This window comes from Tetrahymena thermophila (genome assembly GCF_000189635.1).
Source record: "Tetrahymena thermophila SB210 genomic scaffold scf_8254607, whole genome shotgun sequence".
Classification (NCBI taxonomy): Eukaryota; Ciliophora; class Oligohymenophorea; order Hymenostomatida; family Tetrahymenidae; genus Tetrahymena; species Tetrahymena thermophila.
Genome location: NW_002476377.1, coordinates 473,862 through 488,487, shown reverse-complemented (window position 1 = coordinate 488,487; position 14,626 = coordinate 473,862). Strand labels below are relative to the sequence as shown.

Below are 14,626 nucleotides of genomic sequence, written 5' to 3'. Positions count from 1 at the left end.
TTTGTTTATAAATAATTATCTTGATTAATTCAACTCTTTAGCTTATAGGATTAATTCAAATATATAGATAGGAAAATAGATTGATTGTAAAAAAATTAAGTAGATGAGTCAAGATATGAAAAGAAAGAAGGATAAAGTGAGGTTTGAGGAGGAAACGGTTTGGATGAGTTTGGAAGACTTTTAAAAGGGAAAAGCTAAAGACTTGCATGATGTAAAGAATTTAAGAATTGAATAAGATTTTAATTTATCAAAACCTGAATCAATGAAATACTTCAAGGGAAATAAACTAGTTATGCCTTTAGAAGGATATTTAGAGGAAGATGAAATACAAGCAGCATCAACAAGAAAGCTTAAAAATTTAGAAGAAGTACAAAGAATATAATTTAAGAAAGTAATTGATGGATTAGATTTGTGGAATAATGAATTAAAAAATAAAAAAAGAATTGAAGCTATGAGCGAATAGCAGTAAATTTGTTTAGAATATCCCGAATTTCAAAGTTAATATAAAAAAAAACAATAAGATCCAGAAATTGACATGCGTCTAGTAAATTCAATTTTAAATGTTCCTGAAGAAGAGATAAAAAAGCCATTAATTCATATTGATTATAATATAAGCTAAAAATAAGCTAAACATAATGATAGCCAACATTTAAAAATTAAAAGTATTGATCTGATTGATGATGATATATCTGAAAGAAAAATATAATTAAAAGGATAAAAAGAGAATGAAAAAAGGAATTCAATTATAATGAACTTTCCAAAATCTTTAAGTTAAATTCCAACAAGACCTGTAACTTTAACTTCTTTAAAAATCAAGAACATAAATGATTTTAAACACAAAACAGTGTCGAGATATGTAGTAGACTAAGATAATAAAGTAGTTATGAAGACAGACGCATAATTGCAAGCAGAACAAAATAATTAAATCATAAACTAAATATTTAAAAATAAGTTGAGTAAAGTTGTAGAGAGTGAAAAGCCCTAAAGTAAAAAAGATTATCAAGAAATAGTCAACAACTAAACTGCTCTATTTAAGAATGAAACCTTAGCTCATTTTAAAAGTCTTCATTATTTAAACAATTCTGAAAATGGAACTATGGTTAATAGTTTAAGAGATCCTGGTCATCCTAAATATGGGACAATTGAATATAAAAAGTTGTACAGCGAATTATTTGAAGACAAGCTAATAAAAAAAAATATTAAGCTAGAAAAAGAAAAATAGTAACTTATCTCGCAAAGAAAATATTTAGATGAAAAGGAGAAAAATTTATTTGCAGCTTATCAAAATCACTTGTAGAATAATAGATCAAGCAAAGAAACTCTTAACAAACTTAGAGTTTTACTTAACATAAATTCTTAAAAGAGAAAAGTTAAAAACGAAGAAATTAAGATTGTTGCAGAAGAGTATGATAATTAAATAAAAAAGATGGAATCTGAGAATGTCAGTTCTCTCTTGAAGCAAATAGAAGGAAAGAGAAACAAAAGGGCAACATTAATGGCCGTCAATCCATTCAACGATCAAATTGAGATTCTTCAAGAAAAGAAATTAGATGCCTTAGCTGATATTAAAATTTAGATAGCTGAATTAGGTATAATTTAACAACTTTACATTTTTTTCAAAACAAATCTTAATTCATTTTTAAAAAATAAATCTCAAATAATATTAAAATATTTGTATCTAGTAATGATATGATTATATAAGCAATGATAATAATAACTTTTTTTTTAAATAAAAGACGATGAATTGAAATAGATATAAGAAGAGGTTGAATAGGCACAAAAAGATTACCAAAATGCTAAAGAAAAGAAAAACGAAGTTAAATTTTTAATGAAATAGCATTTTTTACAACAGCTAAGTAAAGAAGTAAATGAAAAAAACCCTAAAAGTTTAGTGTGGATAGTTGTTAAGCTGTTAAATATCAAGGAATAGATTACTTATAATATTTTTCCTGATTATCTTGAGGAAAAGAATATTCAATTTTTAATATAAATGGCAAATTTAGAGATTTAAAAAAATGAAAAGCAGGCTTTTATGAAAAACATGTAAAACTCGCAAAGATTTCACAATTTATAGCAAAATTATTAATAAAAAATGATGCAATTTTAATCAAGTGGAAAAAAGCAAAGAAATAACTCATCTTTAACAGCTTTTTCTTCTTCAACATCAATAAATCCTTCTCTGAACACAGGTTTAGAATCAACTAATAAACTTTCTTATATAAAGAAACCTGTGCTAGTTTATGATAATAACATTAATTCAAATTAAGTAATTTTCTAGATTGATGATCAGTAGAATTTTAGCTCATAAGCCCTTTCTAAATAATAAATTGATAACTAATTCAAAGAAATCAAACTTGCTGAAGAATAATATAAAAATCTTCTTTAATAGATAGAAGAAACGAAATAAAGTGAATTTGAAAGACTATGTTCTAAATATTTGAAGCTAAAAAAAGATTGCAAAAATATTTTTTATGCAATATTTGGTTTTCATGAAGGAGAGAAATTATTCTATGAATTTGAAAGGAGAAAAGTAAAAATAGAGCACTTGATAAATTCGAATAAGACATTTTAATTTTCTAAAGCTGTTGGACCATAAGCCAATATCATAGCTAAGAACAATCTTTTGAATACTTAAACACAGGCTGCTAGTAAGCTAACTGTTATGGAATCTCCTAAAAATAATAGCAATAGTAATTCTAATTAAGGGAGTAATTCTAATTAAGGGAGTATTTCAAATAGAAAATTAAGTACTCCAGATACATCATCTCTGCCGTATTAATTAACAAATCGATATATGCATATAAAAAATAGATCAAATAATTACTCTCTAACAGAAAAAGTATTAGATCCAATCAAAAATAATTAATCGTTAAGATAGTCTGCATTTGACTAATTTAAGAGATCTGTAGACTATTAGGATGCAAATCAACTGTAAGATGCTTTTCAATTATTTTCGCCTAGGATTGCTCCTTCTATCAAGAAAAAGATATTTGAGATGAGCTTAACATCAGAAAATGGCTCTGCATCAGTAGGTATGACAAGTCCTCGCTCTCCTAATAGTAATTTAGGATAATAATTTCAAAATTTTGCAAGTGGAAACTAAGAAAAAAAGAAAGTAGGGTTTTATAATACTACTAAAGATCAAATTAGTGATTATAAAAATAATACAAGCTTAGCGAACAATATAAAAAAATCCTTTTCTTAATATTAAAACGTCTAATTAACTAAATAAAAAGCTCCATTCTTATCAAATTTTTTCACAAAAGAAGATAAAACTCCATTATCAAACTTATAATCACCAATGAGCAGTGGAATTTAATCATTTAGTTTCTCCTCACCGCTAATAAGTGATGCTAAAATCTCATAATTTACTGAATCTGATTTTTAGAGAAATAATTATTCATAAATAAATGCAAAATTAGCTGTAAAAGTAAGTAATTTCTTAGATGATAAAAGCAATTCCAAAAAAGATGATTGAGATGAGATGACTGATTTTTAAAAAAAATCTATTTCCTATTTATATTTCTCAGAGAATTTCTCAAGAAAGTACAATCAGTTATCTAATACGATTATAATAGTAACAAAATTGTAAATTTATTATTAACATGCTCAGTAAAGGACTGACAGAGTTTTCTTTTATATATTGATATTTTATAACTTTGTGTATACTTAATTAAATTATGTTTGTAGTCAGTAAAATTTTATAATAAAAATTTCTTATATTAATATCATAGTTCGAGCATGAATTAATAAAAAATATTCAATTGCGCAAAATTAAATTTATTAGCAGCTTGAATTAAAATTCAAGCCACTAAAAGACACATAAATTTGAAATTAATTATAATCAAATCAAAAAACATTGAAAGTTGGATATTTTCTAAATTTTATTTTTTTGTGATTTTAAATTTCAAAGCGTTATAAGTATACTTCATTCAAAAATTAGAAAGGGTGCTTTTTACATGTTTATCTGCAAAATTTTACCACATTCTAATAAAATAAAATCAATTTATTTAACAATCAGAGCTAATAAAAATATGATTACTTTCACTATGATTTAGGGATAACTATTTTGAAAAATAAAATAAAAAATAGAAAGCAAATAAATTTTCAAAAGCAAGCAGAATATTATTCAAAATTAAATGAAATAAAGATTTTATGTGATAGAGCAAAAATATTGTTTAGTGAATGATATTTGATGATCCAAAAACTAAATCTTTTAATTTAGGTATAAACAACACCTAGCTAACTTCTATATAAAAACTTAATTAAAATAAGAAGTGATAGTAAAAATAGCTGAACTACAAATCAAACAATTAATCAGTCAATTTAGTAAAGCGCACTACTGAATTATTTTATTGAAAAGAAAAAAAATTCAAGGAAAAAATAATAATTTAATTTCATTTAAAATTGCAATTAGCAAATAACATACATAGATAAACAAACACACTAAAAACTAGCTTAATAAATAAATAAATAAATAAAATAAAATGGGATAAGAAGCAAGCTGCTGCAAATAAAAGCACGCTGATATAGGAATCGAAAGAATATTTGATAACAACTATCAAATTAATAGAGAAACCATATAAATACTAGGAGCTGATACTAATCATTTCAATCCTTACCGTAAATCCAAGTTGATAAAGCTTCATAAAGTTTAATGTGAGGAAAATTAAGCAAAGCCTGAGAGCGCAAAAGGCAATTCTATTTACCATTCCAGAAATTGGTCAACCGCTTCATAGACACTTTAGGAATCTAACTTTTAGCGTTCTGGTGACAACAACCAAATTCGTTCATCTTTTGATGTAAAAGGAAACAATGTGAATGGAACTAACTAATATTATTCAAACAATACCTAATACAACTCAACTCAAGAGACTTTAAATAATTTCTCTTCATAGCCCTCCATATCAAATAATTAATACGGATCATTTTAGGGAAATTACGTAACTTCTCCAAGTTCTTATGAGTTAGACAATTTTTAATAAGTCGCAGGTGTTCATAACAATAACACATTTGCTGCAGTTGTCAACTCAGATTAAGTCTATTCAGTTCGTGAAACATACCTTGATGGATCTACCTATGAAGGAGAAAAAGTTGGTGAATTCCGTTAAGGATATGGAATTTTTATTTTCTCAAATAAGGCATGCTACAAAGGAAACTGGAGCCAAGACAAAATGAACGGAAGAGGGTAAATATTATTTTTACTTAAATTTATATGAAAAGAAAAATATTAGATATTCAAGCATTGAATATTAATTATAATTGGACACTATTAATTTTAAAGGTTAAAAATGTAAGATTATATCTATGAATAAAAAACTGTTAAAATAATTTTCTTACTTGAAGCAACCTCGAAGCTAACAAAATATTTAGTTAGTAGAAAAATCAAACAATAGCAAAATAAATCTACTTTACTTAACTTACCATTTATTTTTCTTAAATTAATTTTGAAATGAAAGAAAACTAGAAAATAGACAAATTAATTAATTTTTCAATCTTAAGAAAAAAATATGAAAATCAAGAAGAAATAAATAAATAAATTATAAATTTAAAAAAGATCTTTTAAGATTAACTCAAATAACGCAAAAAACTAAAATAATAAATTAATAGTTTCATTTAACTTTTCTTAATTTTTAGCTATTTCAAACCCTTAAATAACTTATATTATTTAAAATAGATTGCTATATTATTCAAGTGGTTAGCTTGCTTACTAAGGTCAATTTGCTGAAAATAAATTTTAAGGATATGGCTATTTGAACAATGAAATAATTGACTACACCCTTAGAGAGGATGATGACAAATATTACCACGATTTTAGTACTATCGGAAATAAATGGATCAAGTATGAAGGAGAATTCTACAATGATGCAAAAAATGGAAGAGGCAGACTTTACTTTTCCAATGGTGACTTTATACAAGCAGACTTTGTAGAAGATAAAATTAATGGAGAATGCATTCTATATAAATCAAATAACTAAATAGTGAAGGGGTATTGGAGAGAAAATAAGCTCATAAGAATTACCTACTGAGCATAAAACTAAAAATCCTTCTTCTAATATAATAAGAATGCTCATTAATTTTTCAAATTAACTTAAGACTGTGACTAAATATAAAAATTTCTTTAACCTTCCTATATTTTTAATAATGCTATCAAATGACAACAAAAAAAAACAAACCAACTATACAATTATATTAAAATTCTAAAGAACTAAATCGAAAAAATACAGAAAGCTCATTCCTCTCTCTCTATCTCACCTACTGAGCTTTTAGCAAATATATAATCAGATTTTATAAAAAATGAATATAAATTATACATTTATTTGTCTCTAAAAAATTATTAAAAAATGAAATATAAATTATTTATTACATTATGTTAAATTATTTTCAAAATATTGTAAATTAATTCATGTTTTAATTATATTGTATATTCATCTTTATCAATCAATTAATCCCTTAAATCAAATAAAAATTTTTAATTCATTCAATATTTTTTTCTTTCTTCAATATATTAACAAGTAAATAAATTTTTAGCTTCAATTTTTAATTATTTCATTTAAATAATTAAATTTATTTTAGTTTAATGATATTTTAATTGTTTAAATTCATTGATGAAATGATATTTAATAAAAAATAAAACACTTCATTTGTATTCAATTAATTTATTTTTTCTATTTTTAGTTAAAACAGTATTTTAATTTATTTTTATATTTTATTTTATTAAATTAAAAATTTATTTAATTTTAGGATTTTTCTTTTCTTGAAAGATCCTTTTAATAAATTTGCTTAAGCTCATTAAAAAGATTTGTTTTTAATGATTTTTTATTTTAAAACTTTTTATTTTTTGTTAGAAAAACTTATTTAATTCTTTTTTACAAATTAATTTACTTATTTGATTAATTTCTTAAAATAATGCATTTCATTTATGGCTCAAAATTTAATTCAAATTCAAAAATCATATTATAAGCTTAACTTATTTTTATTCTTAAATTACTAGATAAAATTTTAATCTTTTGATACAATTTAATATTATTTTTGATTTAGCTAAACTTTAATATTTTATTTATCTACAAATTATGTTTGTTTGTTTATAATTTCATTGAAGGTATTTATGTTTGAAATATTTATTAAAATATTGTATACGGTTGGCTAATAATTGTAAAATAAGTTTTTAATAAACATAATAAATAAATAAATTTACAAAGTAAACTATATTTATTCACATTTTAGTTCAATTTTAATAATATTTATTTTACCATAAATTTAAACAAACAAAATATAATGCAGTCATTTTTAAAAGAATTTTAACTGCCTTTAGATCAGAGTTAGCATTCAGCCACTTTATTTTAATAATTTTAGCATGATAGATCAAATTCTACTAATTGCCATTCCTCTTAATAAAAACGAAGAACTATTTAAGAATTACTAAAATAATAAATACATCATAATAGAGCATTTAAATCAGCTTTGAATTCCTTTAATGGCTCTCCTCTTAGAGATAACATTTGCTCCAGTCCTAAATCTTAAATTAAATAAGGATAATTCAATAAAACATTTGTATAAGAATAACAGTCTCCTTCTAATACTAAAAAGATGTTTTTAATAGTAACAGATTTTAATAATAAACATTACAAAATTATTTCTAGCACTAAAGATGATCCAATCAACTAAAGAAAACAAAGCCAATCATCTCCGCGCGAAGATAAAGGAATTCTCTTATCAAATCTTAGATTAAAATAAGCATTTGTAGGGAACATTCAATTCGAATCTGAGGAGGACAAAAAAACCTAAGGTTCTCTTTTAAAAAATAGACCTAAGACAGTATTAAATAGTTTAGATATCAAAAAAAGAATAATATCTCATTAAAGTAACTCTCCATGCTAATTTCGTAAAAATAAATTAAACTAAACTCTAAGAGACTCAACTTCAAGGCAGAATTAATCATTTAATGACAATACTTCATCAACATAAATTTAATTATAAATTGATTTATATAAAGCCTTAGAAGCATAGAATGCTTCATCACATTAATTTCCTGCAAATATGCCAGTAAAAACAAGAAAGTATAGGCTCAAAAAAGAAGATGTTATTGAAAAAGTTTTAAAGGAACAAAGATAGAAAGAGTGCTTTTAAGCCAAAGAAAAAATTAGATCAATGACTTAATATACTTAAAACGATTTGAATTCCTCATTTAACAAAGACTAGTATTTAGATAGTATAATTAACTCATAATCAGCTTTTAAAAATCATTTTGATGGTTACAATCCAATCTAAAGCTCCTTAATTTGCAAAGGGACAAGAACTTTTTCAAATTACAACTCTCCAATCACAAAAAGAGAGAGATATTAAAAAATTATGAATCAATCAGCATAGATATCAAAAGATCAAATCAATTCAATTACAAACTCATAATCGGAATTATAAGTAAATAATTCTAGCGAAAAAAAATATATATAAGAGTTCGAGGAAAAAATCATATAAAGCTAATTTATAGTAACTCCAGAAAGGATAGTACTTCCTTCAAAAGATTCTTAAAAATTTGACAAAAAACAATTCAAAGATATGAGTAAATCTGATTACAAATCAAAGCAGTTTTATAACTAATATAATAACAAAGATTAGTTTAATCATACAATAACATAAAATAATACTGAAAATTCTATTTGTTAAGTTTAGTAAGAAGACATAAAAAGTTTATATCACAATCAAAATGCAACCAAAACTGTAGAAAAAGGGTCTAAATAAAAAAACAGCAGTAATTCTCAGAGAGAAGCTCATACATCACCATCATATTAAAGTAGATATTAACCAATATAAAAACAAGATACAATCAAGTATAAATTCTATAATTAATTTTATAAGTAGCCTCAAATGTAAAAAGTATTTAGTGAATTAGATAATTAAGAAACACAAAAATAAGAAAATCTTAAGACAAACGCATCCTAAAGCAGCTAATATAACTACTTTTAATATAATAATATATTTTAATGAATTTCTTAAATAGTTTTTAAGCTATATTTATTATAAATTAGGATTGCTCTTCATTTTAATTTTAACATTTAAAGAATATATTTTATTTACAACTAAACACTTAGTAGAAACAAAGATAAGTATAATTAGAGCGATATTCCATAATTAATATCTATTTAATTTAATTAAATAATCATTTTTTGTTTGTATTTATAAATGCCTAAAAGTACAAATATTATTTTTTATACTGGTTTATACTTATAGATTGACCTTATTGACATGTATGTTCTCAAAAATTCTTGAGTTCAAAAATTGTGTATTTTTTTATGGTTGCGCACATGTGTAGAATGTACGCAGAAAATCATTTTTGAATGATATTTTACTGAGCAGTAAGAGATATCGCTTTAGTAGTTGGATAAAAATATTGAATGGATTATATCTCTCAAAATTAATATTTTAATTTATGTAAGTAATGAAAATTAAATTTTTATTTTTATATAAGATACTAGAAAATTTGAATTTATTTTTGACACAAAACACAAGAGTTAATTATCCTTACTTTAATTTAAATATTCATTATATTTTTGAAAATTTTATAAATTTATGTCAAAAAAAAATTTTATTGATTAATAAAAAGAATTTTATTTAACAATTTTTAAAAAATCTTCAAATAAATTGTAAATACACTCTATGATTTAACTAATTAAAAATGGTTTAAATTTTTGTAACTTGAGTGAGTATCTATCTATCTTACTTACTACACACCTATCAATAAATCAATATTAAAATTAAGAAATTATGAAAATATTTTAAAATTTGAAGAAAATAAATAAAGAATGAAGTAAGTATTTTAATTAATAAATTCATAATATTTCTAAATTAATATATAATTGGACGACATTTAACTAATATATTTTATTATATTTTATATAGTCTAATAATCAAATAATTCAACTTAACATAAGTAAGATTAAAATATTTAAAACGCCATAAAGTAAAGCAACTGAACTTGTCTTAGTATTTGCTTGAGTTGATGTAGCAGTTGGGTTATTTGGGTCAGATGCAACCTAAAATCTAAATTATTAAGTAGCTGTCTAGGGTGTTGAGGAGCTTGAAGAACCTTATAGTGATCTTAAACGAGCATTTGCAGTTTCAATCAACATATTTACTTAAAGAACAGCATTTTTAGAGGGTTCAATTAAAGTGGCTTAAACGTGTAATGAGTCGTCAGCATGATTCCATCCTGTATTGCTTGAATTAACGAGTGAAGTATAGTCGTACACTACTCCATTGTCATCCATAAAGTACAAACTCTAAAATGAAAGCTGCTTCTAATAGCTTGTATCAATAAACCATATTCTCAAGTAAATTTAATCTCCTACTGTATAATTAGGAGGGTTCTTTATAGTAACAAAATCAGAAAGATATTAATTTCCAGTAACATCTAAGTCTGCTATTACAATGCAAGTTGAACCTTCAACGCAACCATTCTCGCTTTGAGCACTTACATTAATTGTAAAGGTTTAAACTACTCCTCTAATTGTTAATACTGTGGTACACCATTTGTATGAATCCAACCAAGTAACATTATAAGTATTGTTATAGCCAATTAGAAGTCTAAAATGTAAAATTTAGACAATTTATGATCCATCAGAACTTATACTCTGACTGTAAGCCAAAGAATATACATCTATAAGAGGAATTTAAAGTCTTAAATCACCATTATTTCCACCTGGTAAAGGAGAAACGTAAGGTATTCCAGATGATGGAGTAGGAAGATCAATAAAGTTTAGATCATCAGAAGTGAAGTTATAATTTGAAGGTTGGTATTATACTTTATCAACTAATATTGCCAAACACTAAGGACAGTTAAATTATGAATGAGAGGTATCTATTGTTATGTCTGTTCTAACAAAGTTTTCCTCCTATCCATATTTTCCTCCATTTTCAGTATAATAATAGCACTATGTGTTTATTACAAAGTTCAAGATATTTAATGCTAACTCTACTTCACAACCATTTTGAGGGCCACCTGATATTAAAGGAGAACAAGCTAATGGATTTAGGTTTGAAGCATAGTATCCTTGTTTACAGATGCAAGTTCTCTAATAAGGATCAACTATTGCATTAGGATCTGAACAAGTAAGGCATATTAATCCATTACAAGTTGCACAACCATTATAACAGCAATTACCTCCCATACCTCCTGAGCCACCAGAGCCGCCACTTCCACCAGAACCACCAGAGCCACCAGAGCCACCAGAACCACCAGAGCCACCAGAGCCACCAGAACCACCAGAACCGCCAGAACCGCCAGAACCGCCAGAACCGCCAGAACCACCAGAACCACCAGAACCTCCACCATAGTTATGTCCTGATAAGACAAGAGAAACTGTTAGTAAAAAGACAATTAGCTTTTTATTCATATTTATTTAATTTTTGTTTATTTAGTTTTAATTTTTTATTATTTATTTAAACTTTATTGGTGAAATAAATGAAGTATTTATAGAGAAAGTATTTGATAAATTTAACTAAAAATAGGAAGAGAGTATAAATAAGAATATGAACTTTTAATTATATAGGTATTTTAGATATAATCTAGAAGAATAGAATAAAATTGTTTAAATATTTACGATTCAACTTTATTTTTAAAAAAATTTAATAATATAATAAAATAAATTTAAAATCAAATTACTTGATTAAAATGATTAATTTTATTATTAAAAAATTGTTTGTAAATTATTTAAAATAATTTTTGTGCAAATCTTTAAACTGAGTCACAAAAAAAGTTATAACTAACCAGATAGAATTATATTGATTGAAGTATTTTGTAGTAATAGTATTTTTATTAAAAATAGCTTAGAATAACTGATTTACAATTTTTTACTTTTGTATAATTAAATATTGATTTATTCATAAATTAATCGTTTTTTACTTAGCTCAATTCAATTGAAGTATAAACATTTTTTTAAAATTAACTATTTAAAAATTATTTCTTTTTAATATGAGTTGAGCATCAACATTTTAAAATTATATTTAGAAAACTTAGATTAACAAAAAAATAAAAAAATGGAAGTACTTAAAAAATAATATTTGTAAGTATTAGAATTTAATCAATTAGTATGTTTAATAAATTTTGGTTAATTTATGAAGAAAAAACATAAAAATGATAATAGAAATATTTGAACAAAATATTTTCTTTATTGTTAACTTAATTTAGTTAATGCACAAAAATATAAAAAATAAATATTTTAATGCAAATTTTTATTGCTTACAAATAATATTTATTTTGCTTTGTATATCTAAGTATTTTAAGCTGATAAATATACTATTATTTTTTATTATAAATCAATAAATAAGGTAGTTAGTATATTTAGCTAATTTGCAAAAAAACATTTCATTTAAAATTTTAAATGAATAAACTGAAATATTTTTATTAAAAATATCTTTAATTTTCAAATTAAAAAATATATTTTACTCAAAGTACTTATAAATATCGAATTATTTTATATTAAATATTTTAATTATTTCAAATGCGAAAGTTACTATGGACTTTCAAGTTTTTAATTTACGAAATACTGCAATTTTCTTTTATTCTTCAAATAATACTTATTTTTCTATTTCATCAAGTAATCTAAACATATTTAGACGTTTAAACTTTATATATTTATTTATAAAATCTAATACTTACATTCAAAAAAAGTCATAATGTTTTGTATTGATTAAAATTCAAATAAAAATAAAATATTCTATTTAATTAATTTTTTTTTTAAATATAGAAAAGGATTGAGTGAGTGAGTGGTATACATATAATTATACTAATCATATAATCTTCCCTTCTTTCATTTATTATTTTTAATTATTAATTTTTTAAAATAATCAAATTTATTTACTTTTAAAATTATTTTTTATTAATTAATTAGTCATTTCTTAAATTTAAAGTTACAAAATATATTACGCAAATTTATTTACCTTAAATATTTTATATTTGCTTTATAAATAATTTTATTTTTAAATTTTATTTCAAATAAGAATAACTATGGCTAACAAATTGAGCAAGCTGAATAAAACTATCAAAGAATTTGAAGTATTAGTTTAATTTGATGAATTTGATGGGGCAGAAGCTACGCTTACAGAGAATTGTTATGAAGTAGTGTCAGAGCCAGTTTGCAATCTTCTTAAACGAGCATCTGCAGTTTCAATTTTCATATTTACTTAAATTGTTGCACTCAATGAAGGTTCAACCAAAGGTAATTAAACATGGAGGGATTTGTCATTATGGTTCCAAGCAGTGGCTACAGGATCACAAAGAGCAGTGTAATCAAATACTTAACCTGAGTCGTTTAAGAAAAATAATTATTAGAATGAAAGTTATTTAGTATAAGTAGCATCCTTGAACCATATTCTCAAGTATAAGATATCTCCAACAGTGTATTGAGCACCACTATTTACAGTAACCCAATCAGATTTGTATTATTTACCAGTAACATCTAAATCAGCTACGATGATACAGTTTTGACCAGGTTAACAACCTTAAGTTCTTTGGATATCTACATCAACAGTGAAGGTTTAAACTTAATTTCTGTTGGTGAAAACGGTTGATTACCATCTGTGAGATCTTAATACTGTACCTGAGTATCCGATTAAAATTCTGTAGTTCAAAATTTGAACAATTTGGTTTCCATCAGCACTGACTGTTTGGCTATTGGCAAGACCATAGACATCAATAAGAGGAATTTAGATTCTTTGATCACCACTTTTACCACCAGGTAAATTGCTGAGATAAGAACCACCATTTTTAGGAGCAGGTAAATCAACATAATCGACATCTTCATTACCACTATTATTACCTTTGGGTTGATATTAGATATGGGTAACAACATAAGATCTGCAATCAGCCTCACTGAACTATGAGTGAGAAGTATCAATAGAAATATCAGATCTAATATAGTTAGCTTCTGAACCAGATTATCCAGCATTTTCAGTGTAATAGTAACAATCAGTGTTAACATAGAAGTTAGCCATGTTCAAAGCCATATCAATATGACATTAGTTATCTTTACTACCAGAAATCAACTGATTGCATGTGAGGGGGTTTAGAGAAGAGGCATAGTAACCACTTTAACAAACACAAGTTCTTTAGTTAGGATCTACTTGAGAGTGATCAGCACTACATGAGAGACAGACATTTCCATTGCATGTAGCACAACTATTGTGACATAATTGACAAAATGCAATAGAAATAGTAATTAAGAGGATAATAATTTTTTTATTCATTTTTAGATAATGTATTTTTTTTTTTGATTAATTAAATTGTAAGTTTAACATAAAACTCAGATACGTATTTATACTAATTTAAAACACAAATAAGTATATATAAATTATTACATATTTTTATAAACTAACGGCATTAATCAAATTAATAGCAGAGAAGTTTTTTAACTTTGAATTCCATTTCCAGAGAGTTGATTAATTTTATGAAATCTGATAAAATTTATTAACTAGAATTTAATTAATCTAATAAAAATAGAAGTCTTTAATTATCATAAAAAAACGGTTTTTTTATACTTTTATTAGATAATAAAAAGTTTTAATTATTTTTAAATAATTTTTACCTGTTTATAAAAATAATTAGAGATAGTACATAAAATCAATACTA

At 24.2% G+C, this 14,626-nt stretch overlaps 5 protein-coding genes across 5 annotated transcripts; 3 read left to right on the top strand and 2 right to left on the bottom strand. All coding sequences in view use genetic code 6, as the record gives it.

Moving 5' to 3' along the window:
• Positions 1–883: 883 nt before the first annotated feature.
• TTHERM_00437410 (hypothetical protein) lies at positions 884–3,478 on the top strand (the record flags this gene model as incomplete). The annotated part of the gene is made up of 2 exons (XM_001017737.2): positions 884–1,589; positions 1,737–3,478. 2 exons carry the CDS (start codon positions 884–886, stop codon positions 3,476–3,478), a joined length of 2,448 nt encoding a protein of 815 aa, XP_001017737.2.
• Positions 3,479–4,487: 1,009 nt separating this feature from the next.
• Positions 4,488–6,029, top strand: TTHERM_00437420 (kinase domain protein; the record flags this gene model as incomplete). Its single annotated transcript, XM_001017738.3, has 2 exons — positions 4,488–5,188; positions 5,678–6,029. The coding sequence occupies 2 exons, from the start codon at positions 4,488–4,490 to the stop codon at positions 6,027–6,029; spliced, it is 1,053 nt and encodes a 350-aa protein (XP_001017738.3).
• A 1,249-nt stretch (positions 6,030–7,278) lies between these two features.
• Positions 7,279–8,888, top strand: TTHERM_00437440 (hypothetical protein; the record flags this gene model as incomplete). The annotated part of the gene is made up of 2 exons (XM_001017740.2): positions 7,279–8,794; positions 8,860–8,888. The coding sequence occupies 2 exons, from the start codon at positions 7,279–7,281 to the stop codon at positions 8,886–8,888; spliced, it is 1,545 nt and encodes a 514-aa protein (XP_001017740.2).
• Positions 8,889–9,917: 1,029 nt separating this feature from the next.
• TTHERM_00437450 (hypothetical protein) lies at positions 9,918–11,393 on the bottom strand (the record flags this gene model as incomplete). The annotated part of the gene is made up of 1 exon (XM_001017741.1): positions 9,918–11,393. One exon carries the CDS (start codon positions 11,391–11,393, stop codon positions 9,918–9,920), a length of 1,476 nt encoding a protein of 491 aa, XP_001017741.1.
• A 1,597-nt stretch (positions 11,394–12,990) lies between these two features.
• TTHERM_00437460 (hypothetical protein) lies at positions 12,991–14,244 on the bottom strand (the record flags this gene model as incomplete). The annotated part of the gene is made up of 1 exon (XM_001017742.1): positions 12,991–14,244. The coding sequence occupies one exon, from the start codon at positions 14,242–14,244 to the stop codon at positions 12,991–12,993; it is 1,254 nt and encodes a 417-aa protein (XP_001017742.1).
• Between the last annotated feature and the right edge of the window lie 382 nt (positions 14,245–14,626).